This window comes from Misgurnus anguillicaudatus, chromosome 25, assembly GCF_027580225.2.
Source record: "Misgurnus anguillicaudatus chromosome 25, ASM2758022v2, whole genome shotgun sequence".
Lineage (NCBI taxonomy): Eukaryota > Metazoa > Chordata > Actinopteri > Cypriniformes > Cobitidae > Misgurnus > Misgurnus anguillicaudatus.
Window position 1 is genome coordinate 30,785,090 of NC_073361.2, and position 24,214 is coordinate 30,809,303.

At 34.8% G+C, this 24,214-nt stretch overlaps 2 protein-coding genes and 1 gene segment (V, D, J or C); 2 read left to right on the top strand and 1 right to left on the bottom strand.

The window, feature by feature from the left end:
• plekha4 (pleckstrin homology domain containing A4) overlaps positions 1–9,146 on the top strand; it is a 28,827-nt gene extending 19,681 nt beyond the window's left edge. For 3 of the 4 annotated variants that reach the window (XM_055182894.2, XM_055182892.2, XM_055182893.2), the window contains 10 exons: positions 843–911; positions 1,201–1,281; positions 1,861–1,998; positions 2,420–2,518; positions 2,598–2,706; positions 2,786–2,841; positions 3,251–3,712; positions 3,968–4,083; positions 6,134–6,225; positions 7,575–9,146. In XM_055182894.2, coding sequence (XP_055038869.2) covers positions 843–911; positions 1,201–1,281; positions 1,861–1,998; positions 2,420–2,518; positions 2,598–2,706; positions 2,786–2,841; positions 3,251–3,712; positions 3,968–4,083; positions 6,134–6,225; positions 7,575–8,554 — 2,202 coding nt within the window. In that variant the 3' untranslated portion in view covers positions 8,555–9,146. The remainder of the gene's footprint in view (positions 1–842; positions 912–1,200; positions 1,282–1,860; positions 1,999–2,419; positions 2,519–2,597; positions 2,707–2,785; positions 2,842–3,250; positions 3,713–3,967; positions 4,084–6,133; positions 6,226–7,574) is intronic. The other variant, XM_055182895.2, reaches the window with a different exon arrangement.
• Positions 9,147–11,972: 2,826 nt separating this feature from the next.
• LOC129426519 (uncharacterized) lies at positions 11,973–19,399 on the top strand. Its single transcript, XM_055182905.2, has 6 exons — positions 11,973–12,114; positions 12,697–13,154; positions 13,249–13,344; positions 13,418–13,567; positions 15,357–15,447; positions 17,309–19,399. Exons 2-6 carry the CDS (start codon positions 12,870–12,872, stop codon positions 17,602–17,604), a joined length of 918 nt encoding a protein of 305 aa, XP_055038880.2. The 5' UTR covers positions 11,973–12,114; positions 12,697–12,869; the 3' UTR covers positions 17,605–19,399.
• Positions 19,400–20,061: 662 nt separating this feature from the next.
• On the bottom strand, positions 20,062–21,732 carry LOC129425785 (Ig lambda-2 chain C region-like). The segment is given in 2 exon segments: positions 20,062–20,520; positions 21,601–21,732. Coding segments are annotated over 2 exon segments (339 nt in total).
• Between the last annotated feature and the right edge of the window lie 2,482 nt (positions 21,733–24,214).

Here is a 24,214-nt window from a genome sequence, read left to right on the forward strand (position 1 = left end):
AAGAAACGCAAGCAAGGTCCAACCCCAAAGTACACTTACAAATCAAGTTCACATACATGAATGTTTCTTATGAAAACATTTTAATTATTATTTAGATAAAATAAACGCAATACAGCCACACAACAAACTTATGAAAATATTTTAATCGTTATTTGCATGATAATTGTTTAACGCTGCCACACAAAATAAATAAAAACTATCACCACAATGCTCACCACAATGATTTCCCTTATCTCATGTATTAATATTTTTTATTGTAACAATTTATGATTAGCAAAAATAACTGTTGCATCTGTGTAGATTAGATAAGCAATGCGCGTTGTGCACGCTATACATTATGGTCAAGCATGCGCTCTTAAAATAGCATAATGAACCACGCGCAACGCGCCACTGACTTTAGACTAGTTTTTTTTGGTTAGTAGCGCAATTGCTTTTTGAAACTGCAAAATAGCATAAGAGATGGTTTGCGCCGGAGCACGCCTCCTTTTTTGCGCTGAACCGCCCAGGGAGCGCAAGTTCATTCCCTAGTTTGCCGACGTGCGTCTGTGGAGGGAAAAACCCGCTGTGCGCCAGTGCAAAATACGAAATGATACATGCGTCACTGACAAAGTCAATTGCGCTGGGTGCAAGATAGGGCCCTTTATATCCAAATGTCAAAAAACCTACTAAAATCAATGAACAGCATTAATAAAGCATCATTCTAACAGATCATTAAAAAAGTTGGTTAAGTGTTTAGTTACTCTTTAACATAATTCTTCAGAAACACACTTTATGCAATTTTTTCTCTTAATTGATGATGTCAGGAAAAATTCACCTTCAGTCAAATTTCTTTTTGGTCCCAGATGGGGAAATCTGACGTTCACATAGAGAGAGAAATACAACCAATCAGAGATCTGGAGAATGATACAGATGTAAGTTTACTCTTAAAACTGTGTGTGTGTTTGTATATGTGTGTGTGTGTTTTGTGTTTTTATGTGTGATTTTTGTTTGTATATGTGGGTGGGTTTTCTGTGTTGTTTAGTTTGTGTATGTATGTGTGTGTGTGCGGGCACATGTTTTTGTGTGTATGCGTGTTTTGTGTGTTGTTTTGTTTGTGTGCGTGTGTGGGGTATAGATGTTTGGCCATGTTGAATCTCTCTCTCTCTCTCTCTCTCTCTCTCTCTCTCTCTCTCTCTCTCTCTCTCTCTCTCTCTCTCTCAGGTGGTGTTGACCCGTTTGTGTGGTTGTGATAAACTCTTACAGTCACTCTCAAAGCAGTTGTCTCAGCTACAAGCAGATAAAGTCAGTCTCATACAAACACACATTAAAAATAAAGGTGTCTCAAAAGTACAATTTTGAGCTTTATGGTTCCATAAATATACTTATAAAAGATTGTTTATAATGGAAAATGGTTTTACAGAATATAAATTGTTTATCTAATGTCAAACTCTTGCTCATATATAATTGTCATGTAAGAAAGCATGTTTAGTTTAATATGACGACTGTTAGTCATTATATTAGTTGACTAAATGTCGTATAGTCAAAGGATAATTATCATTACATTTTAATTGTCGATTTATGAGGACAATACAAAGACTTTTCTTCATCTTTCATGTAAAGCGGCTTTAAAAATGCAACAATGTTTAAAGAAAGCGCTATTTTATTAACGTTTTAATTAAATTGAAATGTATTAAAAGATCAGTTTTAAACAGAAGAAATTTCTTTATGAAACCAAAAATGGTTCCTCTGCATCACTGTAAAGAACCCTTTAAGTGTCTTTATTTTGAAAAGCGTATCTATAAACCGATAAACTGAAGCAATGGATGCATTTAAATAATGCATGTAACTACTTTCTTTATTCCATCTTTTGAATTTTGTTAGAAAAGTGTCGAGTACACTTTAGAAATGAAATGGCTTGAGATGGATGAGATGCATCCTGAGGAACTGAAAGTATCCCAGAAGGCTTTGCTTCAGGAGGAACTGGTTACACTCAGAGCCAAAATATGTGATGTGTCATTGGTACAGTATTGTTTGTGTCTTTTTGCTTTAAAAAAGTTTGTGAAATAAAATGGCGTGTGCAATGAACATTTCATGTTGTAGTGCGTGCTGGTGTTACATGACCTCACATTGCATGTTTCAAAGTTATGACATCTAACATAAATTATTATTCTTTTGCATTTTTTTAAGTAAAAGTGCACACTGCATACAACTACTTCCAAATCCACAGTTATGAAATAGTTATTTTGTACTAATAATAACCATGTTATAACTGTAGTAAAACCATGATTAATTTTCATAAGGGCAGCAAATACATTAATCCAAAGCATGACTGCCTTACACAAACAGACTAACAGGTGATGTCACATCTTCATTTTAATATAAAATTAAACAATTGCAAGCAACAAATGACTTGTAACCTGTCTGGTGTTGTGTGTTTCAGGAGATGGACCGACTATGGACCGATTATGAACGGATGGAGAGTGAACTCTCCGTGTTTCATTCACATCTCCAACATATTTTACATTTTGGATCGCAACAGGTACTCTAACACACACACACGCATAACCTATCGCTGTGACAGCGATAAACAGGACTTATAATGTTTATCGCTGTCACAGGAGCAGATTCAAGCCCAGCGACAGCTCTGGATGATGGAGGACATCTTGTGTGGTTTGGGAGTCAATAAGAATCGCTTCATGACATTAATGGGTCTACAGACACACGCAGGTGTGTACACGTTTTTAACTCCCTCTATGTGTTTGTTTATCATGCGTGTGATCGATTTCTCTCTCTTTATATCCCCCAGTTCCTCATCCAAAACCTGTTTCCTACTTTGAAGGAGAGTTCAGAGGTCATGACATGGTAATGCAAAGCAAAGCGTTCAACAGCCTCACCATAGAAAACATTTAAATTTAAAAAATGATCAACATACAGTACAATAAATGCACAGCTGAATCACACGCTGATAAACATTGAACCACTGGAGGTCGCTGTGTAGTCTGTGTTCAAACTTTATGACGGTGGCTTCATTGATAAAATTCGTCATCAGGGCAAATTTTCCCTGTACATGCATGTAGTAAACTAGTTAACATCTGGTTAGATCATCAGATCGACCCATAAAAGTAAAAAATTGAGCAACCTGTTGTAAGTGTCTCGCTCAGGATCAGCTCATTGGTTTAAGCTTTGCATGATTCGCGTTGGTCACTATGCTCATTTTTTTACCAAAATGCTTAATGTTATAGCTTTAAAGATTAATTAATTCATGTAACAGGACTGCATGACTCAACTTGAGCAGCAGGACTTCACGAAAATTCACCAGAGCTATACGAGATGCCCTCGAGACATCTCTGCCGGTGACGGTCAGACCAACACTGAACATGACACCAACCTGCACCTGTCCACCGAAACCTCTCACGAGCCGCTGCGATTGACACGTGTCGTAACATCGACCCTCCCGACATCACTCATCGCCGAGCGCATTTTTGTAGAGGACCCCTTTCCTGAACAAATCCCCCAGCAGTCCGGTCTGAAAAACAGCAGGACGAGCAACCTGAAGAAACCCAGCAGAATGTCCAGCGAGGTGACCGACAAGACCAGACGCTGCCGTTGGGCAGATCTTTCAGAAGAGAGACAGCCGAAGACACCGAATCCAAACAGAGAAGTCAAAGATTCCCAAGAGAAGGAATTTCCTGCAGTGGTTGATGGGAAGAGCTGGAAATATCACCAGCAGCAGGTACAAGTTATGCAAAAACTTGAATTTTCTTTCAAATACGGGTAATCCTGCTTCCTTTACCGAAGCTTGTGGTTGACGTGAAATTAAGCATTTTGATCGTAATGTGTAGTTACTAGTTCTACCAGCATGGCCTGCTGAAGCTAACCAACTATAACCAACCAACCAACCAAAGAGTTGCATATTTGCTCCATTATTTTTGCACCAGCAGTCATTATAATATGTTTATGCGCTTGTGTGCATAAATGCATGTTTCAGCTCGAACCCGGAGCCTTGAGTCTCACGAACAGTGAATCTGACAGTGAGCTCACCATGACCTCTCAGAAACCAGAAAATAAAGTCAGACACAAGGAGCGTGAAGACAGAAATCGGAGGTATGAATATTTACACCAACAACTAACAATTTATTTTTAGTAGCAACAAAATTTCTCATACACTGCAAAAAAAATATTTTCAAGAAATTTTTTTTTAGTATTTTTGTCTTGTTTTCAGTAAAAATATCTAAAAATTCTTAAATTAAGATGCTTTTTCTTGATAAGCAAAACCACCCAAGAAAACAAGTAAATTTTTTAGACCAAAAATATCAAATTTAAGTGATTTTGTGCATAAAACAAGCAAAAAAATCTGCTAATGGGATAAGCAAAAAAATATTGAAAATTTTTTAAACAATAAATTCATATAAAATTATTGATTATATTTTTTGTATAATAGCTAGAATTATTTTCTTGGGTAATATTGGTCATCAAGAAAATCGTCTTAGTTTAATTATTTTTATATATTTTTACTGAAAACGGGACAAGGATACTAAGATTTTTTTTTCTTGACAATCATTTTTTGCATTGTATGTACTTTTATTTTAAGATAAATTATGCTTTTATTTGTCCTCACGTCTGTTGCTCTGGATAAAAGTATCTAAATGCCATAATGTAAAGTGTTTGTTATGATAGGACTATATTCGATCAAGATACAACTAAAACTGAAAACCTGGAATCATTCGTCTTTAACTCTTTCCCCGCCACTGACAAGTTATTTCAACAATTAAGAGTAAACATTTGCATAAAAAATGTGTTTCTGAAGAATTTTTATGTTAATCTGTAATACTATCGGGGATTATCCAAATGTCAGCTTTTTGCAAAAAAAAAAATATTTTTAAAGAAAAATACCCATATTTAAGAGTATATAAGCAGAGAACAAAATATAGATAGCATGAAACATTTTTTTCCCTTTTGTTTGTTTGTTTATTGTTTGTATTAAAGCAGAGGGTCTGTTCTTTCATTTAATACATTTGTATGTTTATATATTTTTAAAAGAAAAATTTTCTGAAAGGCATGTTGTGAAACTTTTGTGAAAATCACAAAAAATGCTGGCAGGCAACTTAAAAAAAAAAAATCTGTTTGAAATCTGAATGAATTAAAGTTGACCAAATGCAGTCTTTAGCAACTGCATCCATTCACAAAAATAACTTTTTAATATATTTACGGTAGAAAATTTACAAAATATCTTCATGACACATGATCTTTAATATCCTAATTTTAGGCATAAAAGAAAAATCAATCATTTTTGACCCATACAATGTATTGTTGGCTATTGCTACAAATATAGCCTACCTGTGTGACATATGACTGATTTTGTGGTCCAAAAATCCCCTAGTATATCTTAGAGATGTGTGGCTTAATGTACAACCTACTTTATTTCTAAATAACATTTTTATTGTGTCACAGAAATGTCATAAACCTTATCAAATCTTGTAGCTTATAAAGTTGATTGTTGCTCAATCATTTACTGGATGTTTTCATCAGGCACTTCCTTAAAATTTTAGTTTTTACTTGCTTCTGCTTTATTATGGAACATGAATACAGTATCTGCTTGTGTGTGATGCTTTAATCTTCAGCTTTCATGCAATTTTAGCTCAAAAGTATGAATAACATGTCTGTGAAATCCAGTCTAAAGTCTCAATATAATGATGAGATTAGTAGCAAAAGTTTTCACATTGATTTCAATCTTTGACATGATTTACTCAGTCAATATTAAAGATATCAAAATATTTTTTTAAAAGAATGTTCTTTATATTATGTAGGATGTATGTAAACAGTTTTCACAAACTGGATCCCATACTTTTTTTTGGTTTAGTCTGACAATGGCATAATCAATGATTTTCTATATTTCCTCTTGACAAACACAGTGTTTCCATAGTGAACCCAAACATTTACCCTTTCGTGTGACATTCATCCATGGTGCACATGAGGATATTTACAATAATATTTACAGTATCACACTGTTTTTTCCATATAGTAAAATGGTAAATGGCGATTTGGGTTGCCATACACCATAAAAGCACTGCAGCACATACAACATTTTATTTTTGTGGTTAACCATTTTCCACTGTTAAAATTACAATATTATAAAAAACTTTTTATCTTCAAGTGCGGCCACAGGACACTTCACAGACGACATTCATCGCTTGGGACTTATTACAGCCAATAAGAAAGAGACTGATACCAACAAGTGCGCACCAGGTGTTTAAAATCATCCTGATATCAATATCTGTATTAATGTAAAGCGTTAAAGGATTACTACATTTTCATAAAAAAAAAGTCCTAATAATTTACTCACCCCCATGTCATCCAAGATGTTTTTGTCTTTTAAAAGTGCACCTATTTCATTGCTAAAAAACAATGTTATTTTGTTTTGCGTACTTGGTATAATACAATGTGTTTGCATGGTTTATGGTTAAAAAGCACATTATTTTCCACATACTGTACATTTTTGTAGCACCAGATTTCACTCTTTTCCTGAAACACACAGATTTGAAAAGCTCTGTGTCCCTGATTGGTCAGCAAATCTGTACATTGTAATTGGCCTGAATACCTCTGATGTCAGCCGAAATGTGACGCTCCTTACCATGTTTGAAAGACTCGCTCACAATGCAATGCTAACAGCACTGCAAAAAATGTAAAAGGAATAAGAAAAAAATTCTTGAATTAAGAAAATTAATTAATTAAAATATTTTTTTTGTTTGTTTAAGCACTAATTTACTTAAAATTTATATTTTTGTCTAAAATCTAGACTTATTTTTCTAGGTAATTTTGCTCATCAAGAAAATACATCTTAATTTAAAAATTGTAAGACATTTTTTACTTAAAACAAGACAAAAATACTAAGTAAGAAGACATTTTTTGCAGTGTGAGACAAAGCGGGAGGAATTATCATATCATATGTGTGTTTGTTGTAGTCCAAGAAAAGAGATTTTTGTTGGAGACGATAACTTGCAGCATCGTTTACATTGGGGTTTGTACTTTTAGCATATCGTTGACGTACTAATATACACTTACACACCAAAGGAAATGTAAAAACGTATTTGGACAATATGTGCTCTTTAAGTCTTTTTTCAGTCGAAAAGAAATTATGTTTTTTAAGGAAAACAAGATTTTTCTCCATATAGTGGACTTTAGCTGACAGTTTACTTAAACGATCCCAACCGAGGCATAAGGGGTCTGATCTAATGAAAGATCGTCATTTTCGCAAATTTTTTCTTTTAAATCACACCGTCTCGTCTTGTGCCAGCCGTGTGATGCGTCGGTGCAACCTTGTTTCACTAGATAAGACTCTTATGCCTCAATTGGGATCATTTAGAGTCCTTTGAAGCTGCATTGAAACTTTAAACTGTTGAGGTCCACTAAAGTCCACTATATGGAGAAACATCGTGGAATGTTTGCCTCGAAAAACTTGGTTTGTTTTTGACTGAACAAAGAAATACATGGACATCTTGAATGACATGGGGTAAGTTAATTATCAGAACTTTTTATGAAAGTAGAGTAATCCTTTGATTGTTTCTCATCTCCTTATCTGTTTTTTTAATTTTCAGATTCTGCCTCAAGTAACAGCTACAGCACTGACAGACGCAAAATTCAGGGGGACAGCACAGAAGCCAGCCCTCCAATAACCCCTCAGTGTGATGATGCAAAAGTGCGCACTAAATTAGAGAATATGACATCACAACAATCTTCTCGCAATGACATCATCGTCATAGAAAGCCACTCCATCAATCATGTTTCAACTCTCACTGTGTTTAAAGGACATCAGAGAAATAATCAAACACACAAACCTCAAAAGAAGAACCGAAGCTCTGACGGACAAAAGTTCACCGTTTCCACTAATCTGAAATCAGAGTGCTTTCGGTCGAAAAGGCAGTGGTGCGAGCTCGTCCCCGTCTACCGTAAGAATCCAAAACCTCAAGCATCTCTCCTGTCTCTGGAAAACCAAGAAACCAATCAAAAACAAAATGCTGAAAACACCTCAACTTCTGAAGAAAGCAAGTTAGTTGGACCTTTACGTCCATCTGGTGTTCATGAGGAACAAAATGGAGTAGACTCTGAGAAAGACCAGAGTCCTAAAGAAACACTCACATTGACAAAACTCAGGGAAACCAATGGAAAATCCTTCAATGACCACAATCAACCATTAGACACTCAACCAATCACGACATCTGACGATCAATCGACATGCACCTCTGACCAATCCAAACCAGACCAGTGCATCTATGAGGAAATCCAGATGATATCACCCACATCAGAAAATGCCAATGAAACACAAACATCAAACCTCACAGTAGATGATGAATCTCACTCGCTGAAATACCCCACTAAGGTTAATGGAAAGTACAACACATTGAATACAGAAGGTAGTAGGTGTCAAGAGGTGTCAAAAAGTAAAACAGGAAGTGATGTCACATGGAAACGAGAGAAGGGCCAGAAAGTTTTTAGCTCTGTCATGAAGAGTTCTGTTGTCAATCATCATGTGCATGATTGCAGGCCACGGATTACCGTGGTAAGCACCAGCCTGTAAAGTGTTAACTTAAGAAAGTTTAAGGGAAAGAGTCAGTTTGACAAAAAAATAAATAAATAAATAAGACTGAACAGTAAGTCAAAGCAAGGTGAAAGAATTGAATAAGATTGTCTTTTACTTTTATTGTGAACTGTGTAGTGAAATAGTAAACCAATCACAAAAGCATACGAACTTTGGAATAACTGCAGGTTATATTAATAACTGTGTTGCTGTTTAGGGGGCGTTTACACCAAAGCGTTTAAACCATAAACTGTAAAAAATATAGACGTAGTGTCCTTGACGTCACCCATAGGAGCTTTTTAGAAGCCAATTGTTGGCGGGGCCTGCCATCGCCATCTTGGCAGCACGTCACCATGCTCACTTGCAGATTACCGAAAATGGGTAAAGGGGCGGGACGTGGGTGGACCTAAGGTGACTGGTTGCTGAAACCACGCTTGCTAGCTCGAGGGTAATGACAACAACTTACCCAATTTATAAAAAAACTGAAGCAAATTTTTTGTTACTAATTTTAAACTCTGTGTATGTTTTCATAATCGTTCTGAATCTGATCTCTACAAAATTCTTTCACAAAAATGAAATTATTTCAAATTTTTGGAAAAAATTTTTTTTAAAGAAAAATGCCCATATTTAAGAGTTTATAACCAGAGAAAAAATATAGATAGAATGAAAAAAAAATGATTGTTTTGTTTGTTTGTTTGTTTGAAAGCAGAGGGTCTGTTCTTTCATTTGATATATTTTTATGTTTATATATTTTTTAGAAGAAAAATTTTCTGAAATTCATTTTGTGAAACTTTTATGAAAATTACAAAAAATGCTGACGGGCAACTTTAAAAAAAAAGGCTTGCAGCGAATAAGTTAATATAACTTAAATGGATAAGTTATAAAATAATTCACCCCCCTCAGAGTTAGAATTAGCTATATAGACCAAAAACACTTTTTGTACTAGGATGTAAACATATTATTTTCTGCTGTAAAGTTGGACATTTAACATGGGGGACTATGAGGATTCACTACATTTTGGAGTCAGCCTCTAGTGGCCAGTCGATGAATTGCAGTTTAAGTCACTTCCATGTTGGCTTCATCAGAGAGATCTGGGCTGCGTTCCCCGAAACCTTCTTAGCTCTACGTCGTTCTTAAGTTGTACCTTAAGCTGTACCTTATCGTTAATACGTGTTTCCCGAAACGTTCTTAGTTACGTATCCCTTCTGTAAGTCGTTCGTTCGGAAGGTTGGTCTGAAGCACTCTTAGCTATACCTTATCCCACTTGACTCCGCTAGGGGCCATGACTGTGATAAAAGCTTGTGTAGATTGCAGTCTATATAACTAAATATCTGTAAAAAAAAGTTGAAGTACACTCCGTGTTAAATTAGGCATTTTTTATAAAATATTAGTAAAATATTCACATAATTAGACATTATTACACTGATGGTTGTTAGATTTTTTATATTTTTTCCAAAGGAACATCAGCTTCGAACTATTACAGGCTTAAGAAACTATTTAAAAAGAGGTTGGGTGGAGGAGTTGGTGAAACTATGGCAGGGCGAATCTATTTTAGCTGCAATAACACAAATAAAGTAAAATTGCATGCCACGGGAGCACATTCATCACGAAATCATAATTGTTGATTTTCCTAAATATTATTATTGATGTTAAGTCGACTTTGCATCGAAGTTTTTTAATGTTTTCTAACTTTGAGGCAGCTGCATGCCATATACACTCAAAAGAAAATGCTCCACTTGATTATTGCTTGTATAAGGTCAACACATTTTCCACATTAAAACTAATCAAAGCTAAAACCTAAAACAATCATATACAACAATTATATATCACATAATATATATTTTATGTTATATTTAAGGTAAACAGACAGGCGCGGCTCCAGAAACGCGTCCATTAAGCGTTATCCGCATTTTAAACGCGCTGCTTGCGCAGTGTCCAAGCACATAAACGCGTGAACTAATGAACAACAATTTGTTTTTATATATTTTTAGTGTAATGCCAAGCCAGGTGACTTGCACGACCCACCTTATTCCCCTGTGCAACGCATTTATTAACCCCTAATATAAATTATCATTTAAAGTGAAGGAATAATGGATGCATTGGAGCAGTTTATGCATTATACTTTTGGACATGAAGTTGCGAGTTTTGCATGGGTTTGATAAAAAATAAAATATACAAGGTTTATATTAAATTTGAAATATTTTTACCAGATATTCCTAATAAATGAAACTTTTTCTATTTCTGAAATGTTTCTTTAATAAATAACACCGCTCTCTCATAACGCAGCGAAGTACCTATTACATAAAGTGAACAATTGATTGTCGAGCAATCGATATCAACCTATTCAGCACCATCGCCATGGACAGCACCTGGTAACGTCGTACGTAAGAAAGTATACCTTAAGAAACCCGCTAAGGTACAGTTCGGGAAACGCGCCTAGAAAAGGTAAACCTGTAGTTAAGGTTTAACTTAAGAGTCTTCGTAGCGCGCTAAGGGAGAACGTTATCGGGAAACGCAGCCCAGAAGGTTTCCCTGTGAGTGCTTGCCAGCATTTTTTCAGGTAAGAAGTCTGAAGAGACTTCTGCTTTGTTTATCAGACGTTGAACGATACGCCGTTGAACGATTTGTTATGCCCGTCCTCCACTGAACCACTGCAAACTGAGCATTTCACCCAAAATAAAAAATTTTCAACTCTGTGAGCGTGAAAAAAAATGCCAACTGATGGTGTTTTTGAAAAGCGCGACCCTTCCATTGGAAAGTCGCCGTCGTAATGCCTCCGTGTACACGCCCCCTTACTGTAGATAGGATCATGAGAAAAATGTATCTTATAAAACTTAAAAAATCTCAGCTAGTTTATTCTGTATATTAAAGAAAAGCTTAAAAAAATTTTTCATTGTGGCAAAGCAGCGTTATAGAATAAAGATGTTAAGGATAAAACATTACAGAAAAGAGGATGTTAAATAAACAAGAGCATTTTCATAAGATGTAATGTTAACTGTAAAAGGTAACGCCTCAGAATGAATAAAAAAATCACTGAGATTAAATGGAACCTGTGTGAACATTGAACTATTTTAACATGTTGTCTAACTTTGTAATCTCATATGTGGCTAATTATGGTCTATACATAATAAAAAGTGATAACTAAAAGAACTTTGTACTTTTATTGTTATATTATTATGCACTTTTAAGTTGTTTTGTTGGTATCTTTTACTTTTCCAGATGTGTGTAACATTTTCATACTTTTTTTAGTTACATTTTTAAAATCTTTTTTCAAAGCCCGTGGTTTGAACAACACTTTTTTATTTTGGTAAACCTTTAGCATTGTGTAGGTTTATCGTAAATGTAAGGGTAATATAATCATTTAGTCATCCAATACTGTAACAAGCACATCTACCAATCACCTTCAATCCAGTACAGTATTTTTTACTGGAAATACATCCTTCATGACCTTTGGTCTTAATAAAAGACATTTATTATGAGACACCACAACAAAGTTTCTCTATATTGCACGTAGCCTCCTGGAGCAGTAGAGATGACATCGATATCATGGTAACTAAAAGGTAAATTTACAAACATTTTTAATATCATGTTTAATCTTGAAAAACTCTGTGCTGATAAATATCTTTATAACAAGGTGCGCTTGCAAGTGTTGAACTTTTTTATCGCTAAACAGTAGGATGAATTTGTTTGAATAGTATTTGTTAAATATAATCTACAATATCATATTAATTTTTTGTTATTTTTGTTACCTGTATTATTTTTTAACGATTCAGTCGCTGAATGAGCTGTCCGACAGTCTGTTTCTCAATTGGAAGGCTGCAGCCTCCGGAGGTCGCATTTGTGGGTGGCGTACGTTATCAAGACTGATTTCTGAATTTGAACGATTATAAAGTTTACTATTATACTTTAATTTTAAATTGTTGTAATACGCTATTACTTGCGAATATAATGCTCGGTTAACTTAAACCAGGCTTGATGATGTATGCAGCCTGCGTGTGCGGCCTCTGGAGGCTGCAGCCTTCCCATTGAGAAGCGGCCACTATCTCACAAAATGATTCAAATCTCGTTTGACCAGTTCATTAAAAAGAATAGTAATATTTAGTTTCCTTGCTTAAGCATCTGATAAAGCGTTTCTTTTCCAGGTATGTGCAGTGATTAAGTGATTGCGGGTTTGGCACAGACTGAAGAAACGACTGAATGGAGCTCAGCACTCTCACAGATTAACCTTTGAAACCTGAAATGTTTAATACACACATACAACTTTAATATTACAAAACTAGTGCAACTTTAAGTTGTTGTGACGTAATCCTGTGTAATGAATATGGCAGAACCCAATATTTTTGGGGACCAGTTTAACTGTTCAGTGTGTCTGGGTCAAATGACTGATCCTGTGACAATACCCTGTGGACACAGTTACTGTATGATCTGTATTAAAGACTACTGGGCTCGAGATGATCAGAAAGGTGTCTACAGCTGTCCCATGTTGCAAATGTTCATTAAAAGACCTGATTTAAATAAAAACACCATTATGGCTGAAATGATAGAGCAACTGAAGATGATTCAGATTCCTGGTCGCCTCCATGCTGGACCTGCTGAACAGGTATTATTAATAATGGTTATTATTGTTTTTGTTACACTTCATGTTACATGTTGAAAAGTAATATCATCCCTAAGGTAATTTCTTGGCTGAACAGAAACAACTAGAGGAAGCACAGAGAAAATACCAGAAAATAATCCAGTTGACAGATAAAAATCTTCAGATGCTAAGAGAAGATGTGAAGTCATACAAGGTGAGTTAGCAGCTGATAAAAAGGAGACTTCTGCTCTTACCGAGGACTGACTGTATAATGTGTCTCCTAACAGCACTATATAGAGACACAGCTGATCAAAGATCAGAAGTCTGCAGTAAGTCAGGCCAAAAGACTTCTGGAGCGGGAGACTAATGAACCGGGGAGGACAGATGCTGAACTGAAGAAGCATTTGCTCACACGTGATCACATCAGTTTAATGCAGGTAACAAAAAAGATAAAAGTGGTATTGTGTATGTACTGTATTGCAAGACAATCACATTTACCAATTCACTGATAAATTAAAACAATGTACTATATTTCCGTTTTTAAGTTTTTAAGATCCGGAAAATGTTGTCATGTTTTTATCATGGCATATTTGGACGATTAGTTGATTTTATTGATACTGATACTAGGTTGGTCCGTACTTGCCGATAACCGATTAATCATTTAATAAGGTAATTTTTAGTAAAGAGTTTCATATTTTCTTGTCACACTGCACTATAACAACCCAGTCTCACCCCATGGCATCAATATTTGACGACACTTGACTATGCGTCAATATGTTGACGCGGAGGGTATACCTTTCGCGTCATTTTTTGACGAACTGGGGACTTCAATACTATTAAGTCCGTTGCATTCTCTTTCCTATTTTCTTACCATTTGCTACCATTTTTGCGTCGGTTTAGGGTTAGATTTACATAATGACATCCCTACCCAAACCTAACCCTAACCCCAATGCCAGGTGACAACTGTTTAATTTCGCCTAATAGTATTGAAGCCCCCAGTTCGTCAAAAAATGAAAGGTATACCCTCCGCGTCAACATATTGACGCATGGTCAAGTGTCGTCAAATATTGACGCCATGGGTGTGAGACTGTTAACTATAAAAGTAAAAATTTGGTTCCACGTAAAATTTTACTTCAATTGGTAACACCTAAAAATGAAAGTTTTCACTTTTTTAGTGCGTGTGTACATGACTTTATTAATTCTCATTACCGATGCCACATTTAAATTTTTTTTACATTTATAATTTTCTATAAAGAGATTTGTTTATAAGTTTAAAAGATCCAGGAAAGGTTGTCATGTTTTTATCATGGCATGTTTGGACTGAATAAGTCAAAAAGTGAAAATTATTGATTTTATTATACCGATACCAGGTTGGTCCGTAATTACCGATAACCGATTAATCGTTTAATAAGGTATTGAAGTAAATACTTTGTGAAATAGACCCACTGAGGACAACTATCGGCAAAAAATGTAAGCCAATTGTTACACCAATGAACAATCGGTGCCGATTAATCGGCAAAACCAATTAATCGGCAAAACCGATTAATCTGTCTACCACTATTCTCTACTCCAAAAATGTGGAAAAGTTTTCCCCTTTTTAGTTTGCAGGCCACATCAATGAGGTTTTTAAGTCTCAGATAGGGATAGTGTGTCAAAAACATGACATTTATCCCATGATTGTCTCACCCACAAGCCATCCGAGATATATATGTCCTTTATTTTTCAGACGAACACAATTTGATTTATTTTAGTAAATGTCCTGGCTCTTCCAAACTTTATAACGTTAAACAGGGTCCACAACTTTCAAGCCCAAAAAGTGTGTCTATCCCTCACAGAAGTATGTCTCCAGGGGTAAATAAAGGCCTTCTGAGGGTAACTAATGTGATTATGTAAGAAAAATATCCATATTTAAAAATTTAAAAAACTACAATAACTAGCTTCCATTGATGCCCAATGCACTTTTACCAGAAGGTTTTGTCGTAGGACGTAGGGTACGATGAGTAGTGATGAACAGAAACAGAAATGTTTTTTAGATGTTTAAGTTTTTTTTTTTAATCATTTAGCAAAACATGGTTCTTCTATAGCATCATGAAGCACCTTTACTGTTAAGTGTGTCTGAAATATTGTTTAATTCTGTTAGGTGTTGTAATGTTTGTTATCATTATGATGTTATTGAAAAGAAAGGATTGAATGATCTACACTTCTATTTTGTGTGTTTGTCTGTAGAGTTTGCGGTCTTTGTCTGATTCTGGTTCTCTTTATGGAGAGACACTTGAAGACTTTCGCAAAGTGAGAATGCAAAATATAACGGGTATAGGTAAGTCATCAAACCTCATGTGTGTGCTAGGAGTGTATACAGATTACAGAACATACTAAAAAAGCCCATACATAAGCTAGTTTACTTAGTTTAGGATGGAGAGATGAATGCAAAACTAAGAACAAAACAGTGAACAGTAAAGAAATTGTTTAGAGAGAAAAATCCAGATAAAAGGTATCTGGTGCTATTTTGTGATTGGTTGTGTGTTGGTAAGGCAAAAAAAAAATCATGAAAATTTTAATCGTGTTCTCGACCTTGTACAAAGAATAATTATAACATGATTATATTGATTATAAAGTAACAATCATTACCGTAACATGTCCCGCTATGTCTGAGTGCATTAGTAATTTAAACAAAAGTAAAGTTCAAATATTTTGAAAAAAAATTGGATGTTGAAATATTCTCAAATGACAAAAAAGAAGAATAAAAATATGACAGAATATTCATATATAATGAAATTAAAGAAATAGTGGAAACTGAAGAACTGTCAGTTATCCTCTGTAACATTTGTAAAGTTTACAGACACACACACAGCGGCGTAGCATCTGGGCATGCAGGGTATGCACGTGCAAATGGGCCTGGGCCAATAGGGGGCCCGGCCCTGGGCCCGCCCCAGCTTTTAATAAAAAATAAATTCAATTTAATTTTATTTGTGGCCGCAATAAATATATTTTGTATGCCTATCATGTGTAGTGATTTCTTATTTCTCCATAATGTCTAATTTCTCTGTCATTTCTTGTTTGCGTTTATTTATTTTTTTGCACTCCGCGGCTGCCGTAAACTACTACACCATCATCTTTTACATGACACATCGCTGTGCCAAAAAAAAGAAAACACAGTGTGAGAGGTTACTATAGCAGCTATCTACATGAACATTAAGGATGGACAAATATAAACATAAAAGTGGTGCCTTAAAGAGAAAAGAGAAGGCAGAGAAGTTAGTCACGAGTCAAAAACTACCCAAAACATTTTGTTTTTCTTTATTTAAATCTACCCTTTAAAGTAAAAAAGTTAAGTAAAAATATTTGACTACCTTATTAAAAGTATATGTTGTTAACAGACCTGCGCGCCACAGTTAACAGTGCCAACGGGCATGGTTGGGGGGCTTTGGCTTAAGGGGGCCCGTACATTTTTTTTGTATAGGGGCCCGAGACTGACTTGCTACGCCACTGCACACACATACACATATTTTTGATCGTTATGTTTGATTTTGCATCTGCCAGTACCTTTCAAATGGCTACCAGGTTATTAGTTTACTTTATAAACTTTTAGTAAAAAGTTTAATATTATCTTGTCACACTGCACTATAAAAAGTGAAAAGTTGGTTTAACTTAAAATTTTATTTCAATTAACACCTAAAATGTAAGTTTATTCAACTTTCACTTTTTTCAGAGCGTTTAAATGATTGTCATTACTGATGCGGGAAGTTTGTCACATTTAAGTTTTTTTTACATTTATAATTTTCTATAAAGATGCATATTTTATTTTAGCCTCCTTTTTGTAACAAAAATATTAGTGAATGTTTCAAATGGAAGATCAATTTTTAAAGCCTTTTTTAAAGAAATGTTAAAAATTTTGCTCATTTGAAATAAATGCTTTTAATCATATCTGACCTTGTTCTAAATAAATAAATACAAATTGTTGATGCCAATATTTATTATAAAAATCATGTTTGACATACAGAAGCCAAGATTTTGAGAGAATCAACATTTGTGCCCTCGGGGTCTGTTTAATTTCTTCATAGTCTCTGTTTTAGCTGAAACTCATAACATTCTCAGTTGTATGTTTTCAAACTTCCCATTTTTTAAATAAATGCTTGACTGTGTGAATATCACTGATGAACATGTGCTTACCTTTACAGCACCAGACTCACTGTTCAGGACACTGCCAAAGACCAGTCCCTTTTCAGTGGCACTACCATGGTCAGGGTCTACTTCAACTTCACACTCACTGCCCTGGTCCATCACATTTCCATTGTTATTGCACAGTTATGGCTTAACAGCACAAAAGCCACAGCCCAGGGCCTTCACATCTTCAGATTCACAGCCCAGGTCCCTTATAGAGCTAAACCCACGGTTTAGGACACCTACAGCACCAGAGTCAAAATTCAGTAATGTTGTGGAAGAATTAAAGTACAGGTTCCTTGAGAAAAAATAATATGTGTTTTAATATGTGCTGCAGCTTTCTCTCTTTTTATTTAGTGATGATACTTCACAATATCTTATGATCAATGTGTAACACTTTATATTTCAGTTGCTATCTTTATTACTTATACAAAAGTAGAAAATTACAGCACAGCCTAAAGTCTAAAATTGTTAAAGTTATTGCACAGCATACTTTAACCTGAAGGGTGTTTGGTATCACTGTCTAGTCAGTACAACAGAAGTTAAGAGTGTGTAAAACCTGTGAAACCTTGAGGTGGTCAGTTTTTGTTATAAATGCAATCCAGTCTCGTGCAATACATGCGCCGGGTTCCACTTTGGCGTGCATGTGATGCGCCACTCCTTCCCATTCACTTAAATGTGGTTTTATTTATTGGTTTCTCCATTTTTTTTTTGCTTTTTTTACCATTTCGCTTGGGTTAAGAGTTAGAACAACTTTTTGTTATATAAAAATGACATCCTAACCCAAACCCCAATTCTAACCCCGACTCCAAGGGATCATGGCTTAAATATAGACAAAAACATGGAGAAACCTGTATATTAAATAACCTCCTTATGCAAATGTGAAATCTTACCCTAAACCCAAGCAAAAATGGTTTAAAAACAGAAAAGGTGGAGAAAGCAATAAATAAAACGACAAAAAAGATGTGCTGTTTGGGTGAATGGGAGGGACTGGAGTATCATGTGCACGCCAAAGTGGATTTTGGCGGATATGTATTGCATGATTTTTACACTTCGTGCTATTTGTATGCATCTACATGAGACTGGGTAGTATAAATGATAAGTGATTATGTGTGTAATACATGATTTCTTTAACACCTTTGACATTTTCAATTATGTAATATGTATTAAATATGTTATTTTCCTTTTTTATGTTATTGGGTGATCGTACAATAGTTTATTGGAAAAAGTTTTAAAATGACGACCTCAACGTCTAAGCTATAGAATAAAATTGCATTTAACCAATTATACTTTAACAAAGTTATTTAAATTTATTTTAAAATGCCATTCAAATTATTTAAAGGGCACATATTATACAAAATCCACTTTTACAAGGTGTTTAGACATAAATGTGTGTTGGCAGTGTGTGAACGCAACAACCCTACAATGAAAAAAAATATTTACCCCTTCTTTTTTAATCCCCATTAATGCAAAACATTCTCATTAGACATGCTGTTTTGATTATCTTAGCAATGTGATGTCACACTGCTAAAGCCCCGCCCACGGCCACTGACTGACAGTCTTGTACTACCATAGTTTCTGCCTTCAGTGAGTTGGACACTGTCTGCTATTTTTTGCGCTTCTTTGTGAAATCACATCTATTTAACCAAAGCATTTCTTTTGATAAAGGAGTGAATAGCAGTAGCTCATTTGCATATAAAAGTACACACACACAAAACTGTGTTTTTGCTCCCACCCAAATAGGGCATTTTGGACATGCTATAATAAATGATCTGTGGGGTATTTTGAACTGAAACTTTACAGATACATTCTGAACACACCTGAGACTTATATTACATCTTGTAAAAATTGACATAATATGTGCACTTTAAAAACTGTGACTATGCTCCATGAGAGGTAAACTAAAATATTAGAAGTAACCTGTTCTGTTCTGTTTCGGTTCAGTCAATCAAACAGTGAATGTAATAATGTGTCTGAATTTGTCTGAATATATTTCATGAATTTTTTTGATGCAACCTGAAGCATTTATTCATGTGAGGGTTGTGTGTGTATAAATCACATTTTCATTAGTGATTTTGAAACTCTCAAAATAAAGTCAGTGAAACTCATATTTGCATGACAGTTTCAATTCCTCTTAGATCACAGCAGATGTTCATACACAAGAGTTTGATGTTCCTCTGGGGTTTCAAACTTTTTTGTCAGCCAATCCTCTCTGACTTAAATTAGGCATATTTACTTGTTGCACATTTTAAGTAAATGTTTCAATAATTTATAAGCATTTGCATGTTTAACTTTAAAAACAATTATTTTTCATCGGTTATAAAGTTTTCACCAAAAGTATTTTAAATAGTTTTTGTTGGACATTCTCTGGTAGGCTAATTTTCTTTTATTTGTTCATAAAACAAAGTTCTAATTTTTCTGATATATTAGTGTTGTGAATGACATGCACATTAAACAAATAAAATTAAATACATTTTATTTGTTTTATTACACATTTTTTAATTTCATTGTTATTGTTTTATCAACTCACAACCCCCCTGCAATTCCCCGTGAACCACGAGGGGTTCCCAAAGCCCAGTTTAGGAAACCCTGCTTTAATATACAATTAACATACACAATAATAACTATTAATGATTTTTTTTATTTATAATATGAAAATTTGTAGGATGTTCATGGTTTGGTTACAAGTTATTGTGTGATTTTATCTGCAAGTCCATTTACAAACTTGAACCAACACACTTTTAGGTTCAAAGAACAAATAGAAACAAAATAAAATGTTCTTTTTTAACTTTTATTGAAGTTTAGTAAAGCAAAAATGAATAAAGCAGAGACATAGAATTTTGTATGAATAGTTGTCCACTGTTGATGTGAGACATGAATGAGAAGAAGAGATGAGAAGAAGAGAGGATCTACTCAGAACACAGATCTTTCTTCACTTCTCCAGTGACTGTCTGACCTTCCCGACTGATCTCACAGATCACTGAGTCTCTGTTGATCCATTCTTGTTCAGTGAGAGTCAGACTGCTGCTCCAGCTGTACAGACCGCCGTCTTTCTGTAGGACTCCAGCTCTGTTCTCCTGAGATCCTGACATCTTCCCATTCACTTTCCAGCTCAGACTCCAGTCTGAAGGGAAACCATTGCTGGCCACACACATCACTGTTGCTGTCTTCTTGATGGAAATCTCTTCACTGGACGGCGGCAGGACGATCACTTTAGGAGCAGACACACCTGACATACACAGATACACAGAGAAAAAGATCAAGAGATGAAGTGACAAATTAAAATAAATAAAACAAACATTTAAATATCAAATAATGTTTCAAAGTATTGACTATAACCTATCTGATTTTGTTATTATAAAATTAGAAGCCTAAAACGATCAAGCTTATGCATTTCAGTTCATGTCTTCAGTTTTATGCATGGCTCTTCTATTCTTTAATAAAGTGTACGAATACCGCTTCCTTACACCTTATAACAACAGTTCCCTTACAAAAAATAACAATGGTTTCACTACATTTAAAACTAAAAAACCTGATTACTGTAGTAAAAGCATGGTAAACACAAAATAACCATGATTTTGACAACCAGTTTTCAAAAACTATATTTAAACCATGGTCAGTGTAGTAAAACCACGGTTTGGCTATAGTATTCAATACACCAAAAACCACTTTTACCATATAACATTTTTGTAAGGTAGTCTTTGTGACTTTATTTCTTGTTCTTCTGAGCGATGTTTTTCAATTTCACATTTTAATTGGAGACATCTGAGCTTAGTTATCCATTAAGTATTGTGTTATGTTTAAATTAATGATTAATATAATGGTTTATTCTCTGAACTGAAGTGAGATCTTCCTTTAACTTGTGTTTACTGTGTATATGAAGTGGCATGAAAAAAATGAAAGTACACACACGCCGCTGTCAGATACACGGATGAGCACAAATAGAGGAAAAGTCGAAAAATATACACAATTAAACAAAGTATTGCATGCTTAATCTTTTCGATCTTTGTCTTTATTTATATGTTATTATGTTTTCATTTAAAACAAAATTATATTTATATATTTTATCCACGAGTTTAATACAGCATGGTAATGACTTTAAATATTGATGTTATTTTTTCATTTGGCTTTATGATCATTTAACACATTCAATAGTACAATATGGCACAAAGTCTGAATGTTAATACTCAAAGCACCCTGACTGAGACTTAAAAACACATTAATGAATAAATAGAAGGATTGTAAGATGATACTTAACTGTACATTAAAAAGCTTTTGCAAGCAAATATTAAGATATTTTTGTACTTACTGCCAACTTCCAGTCTCATGCCGGGGCCGAATGTGTACCACAGTGATGGAAACAAACCGAGCAGCTGTACAAAAACCTCTGAACGCTTCACTAACTCTATAACAAACACATTTAACACAACACAAATTCATGCTTAACCCTTAAGAGTTCCTAGGGACATTTTGTGCCATTTTGATTTTGATTTTTAAACCATCTTGACTGTGATGATTGATATTGCCCAAACTTGCCAAAGGTTAATCATTTTTGATACATTTTCGAATTTTGGTTTCAGTTTTTTAAATTAGCTTAAAATGGCTAAGCTACGCAAAAACCGACTAATGTGTTCCTAAGGACAAAAAATGCCACTTTGAAAACCATTATAACCTCCATTTTTGACCCCCCAATTCATCTTAACATAAACTAATACATACCTTTATGTCAATATATCATTTTGAACTACTGGCCTTGAAGTTTTCATTTTTATACTTGTCCACCAGGTGGCGCTACTTTTTACCATTTCATGCATTCATCAAAATGTCACAATTTTTGCTGTTTTCTGCGGACCGCATAGCTGCTGAAAAGATAAACCTTTAATGTTGAAAATTGGTGTGTGTGTAAAAAAAGTGTGTCTGAGTGGTAAGGGGGTGGTGGTGATGTCGGGGTGGAGTCGGTGTTGAGTGGGGCAGGGGGGCATATTCAACATATCCAAATTCTTCTCTCTTTGAAGGGCACATTCTGCGTTATAAACTAATTCAGTAATAAAAACGATGAGAGCCCAGAACCGAAACAAAATCAATGTTCATTTTGGTTCTCGCTCATGTTGTTTATGCAAGTACACTGCTATAAGTATGAACAGGATAGCAGAAGTAGTAAAAATGGCAAGGCATTACAGCACACATAAGGCTCCTGAAATCATCATGCACTTCAAGAGTGAGGATGGCTCCTCATCTTCCTCCGAGAATTCTGAGGTCGACACGGAGGCCTCAGAGGTAGAAGTAGATCAGCTGGAGTCTAATTCATTAGAAAGATCTTCAGAAGACTTGTCAGAAGGTGAGAGCGGAGAGGAGATGGATGAAGTGGCGGCAGGATGGACGTCAAAAATTTAAAAATCTTCTGGTCTCCCACAAATATGGAGACGCTCCGCTACTTCCCAGCAGCCAGAGATTTGATCCCAGGGCTCACACACTATGCCACTGCCCGAATCAGTGCCCTGACTTCAAGCTTTTCATTGATGCTGATGCATGAAATCCTGCAGCATATTGGGGCCATGACAAACCTACATGGGAGACAATCACAGACTGGAGAGATCTTGAGACAGAGAAACTGCAGGCTTATGTGGGGCTGCTCATTCTGACCGGTGTTTACAGATAAAAAAAAATGAATCAGCCCTCAGTCTCTGGAGTGAGAAATCAGGACAGGTCACTATCTGGGCTACGATGTCCCACAAAAGTTTTCACGACATCAGCTGAACACTGTGGTTTGATTAATGTTAACATATTGGCATTTAAAGGGTTAAAATTTCCACAAATTTAATTAATTTTTGACGTGTATGTTTCAGGAAGAAGTAGTGTTAAAAGATTTAATAGTTTAAAGGGGAAAAAATTATTGATGTATGATATTTTTAGAGCAGTTTTTGGGAAGGTGTCATTTTGGCCATAGGATCATTTTGGCCTTAGGAAGTGTGAGTTTTGTATAAAATCTGACCCTGTTCAAAAAATAACAATGCATCAAAATCAATGTTGCTACCAATCTTTTACCCATCCTAGGGTCTAATAATAATTATAATCAAATGGTAGTTCAAATGTTTTTTGGGGGGGAAATATTTAGATTTTTGTTTTTTTCTGTTAAAAAAACATGGGTTAATGTAAACAAACTGGCATGTAAAGGTTTAAAATTTCCACAAATTTAATTAATATTTGATATGTATGTTTCAGGCAGAAGTAGTTCTAAAAGACTGCATCGTTTAAAGTGGAAAAAAATATTGACATATGATATTTTTAGAGCAATTTTTAGGAAGGTGTCATTTTGTGGCCTTAGGAACACTTAAGGAAGTTTTTTATAAAATCTGACCTTGTTCAAAAAATAACAATGCATGAAAATTAATGTTTCTACCAATATAAGACCCATCTCAGGGTATAATAATAATAATAATCACATGGTGGTTCAAATGTGTTTTTTGGAAAATATTTATATTTTTTGTTTTTTCTGTTAAAAAAAACATGGGCTAATGTAAACAAACAGGCATATAAAGGGTTAAAATTTTCACAAATTATATTAATATTTGATATGTATGTTTCAGGCAGAAGTAGTTCCAAAAGACTGCATCGTTTAAAATGAAAAAAAATATTGACATATGATATTTTTAGAGCAGTTTTTGGGAAGGTGTCATTTTGTGGCCTTAGGAACACTTAAGGAAGTTTTTTAAAGGAACTCTTGAGGGTTAACAATGCTTCATTTCATTTAGTTGTTAGTCATCTCTCTGACACTATACAAAATAACAAAATGTAAAAGTAAATGTTTGTTGTCAAATCTCAGCTGAACGTTTGATAGTCAGTGATTCACTGTGAATCAAAGATTGAATCAGACATCTAAGACTCAAGGTTTTTAGCTTTAGTCCTGGACCTGACCTGTAGAC

What these genes read in the sequence shown, in the direction of transcription:
- LOC129426519 (XM_055182905.2), top strand. Translation starts at nt 12,870, where the DNA reads ATGAATATGGCAGAACCCAATATTTTTGGGGACCAGTTTAACTGTTCA. An exon ending in ATGCTGGACCTGCTGAACAG is followed by an intron (nt 13,155 to 13,248) that starts GTATTATTAATA and finishes TTGGCTGAACAG; the next exon opens with AAACAACTAGAGGAAGCACA. An exon ending in AAGATGTGAAGTCATACAAG is followed by an intron (nt 13,345 to 13,417) that starts GTGAGTTAGCAG and finishes GTCTCCTAACAG; the next exon opens with CACTATATAGAGACACAGCT.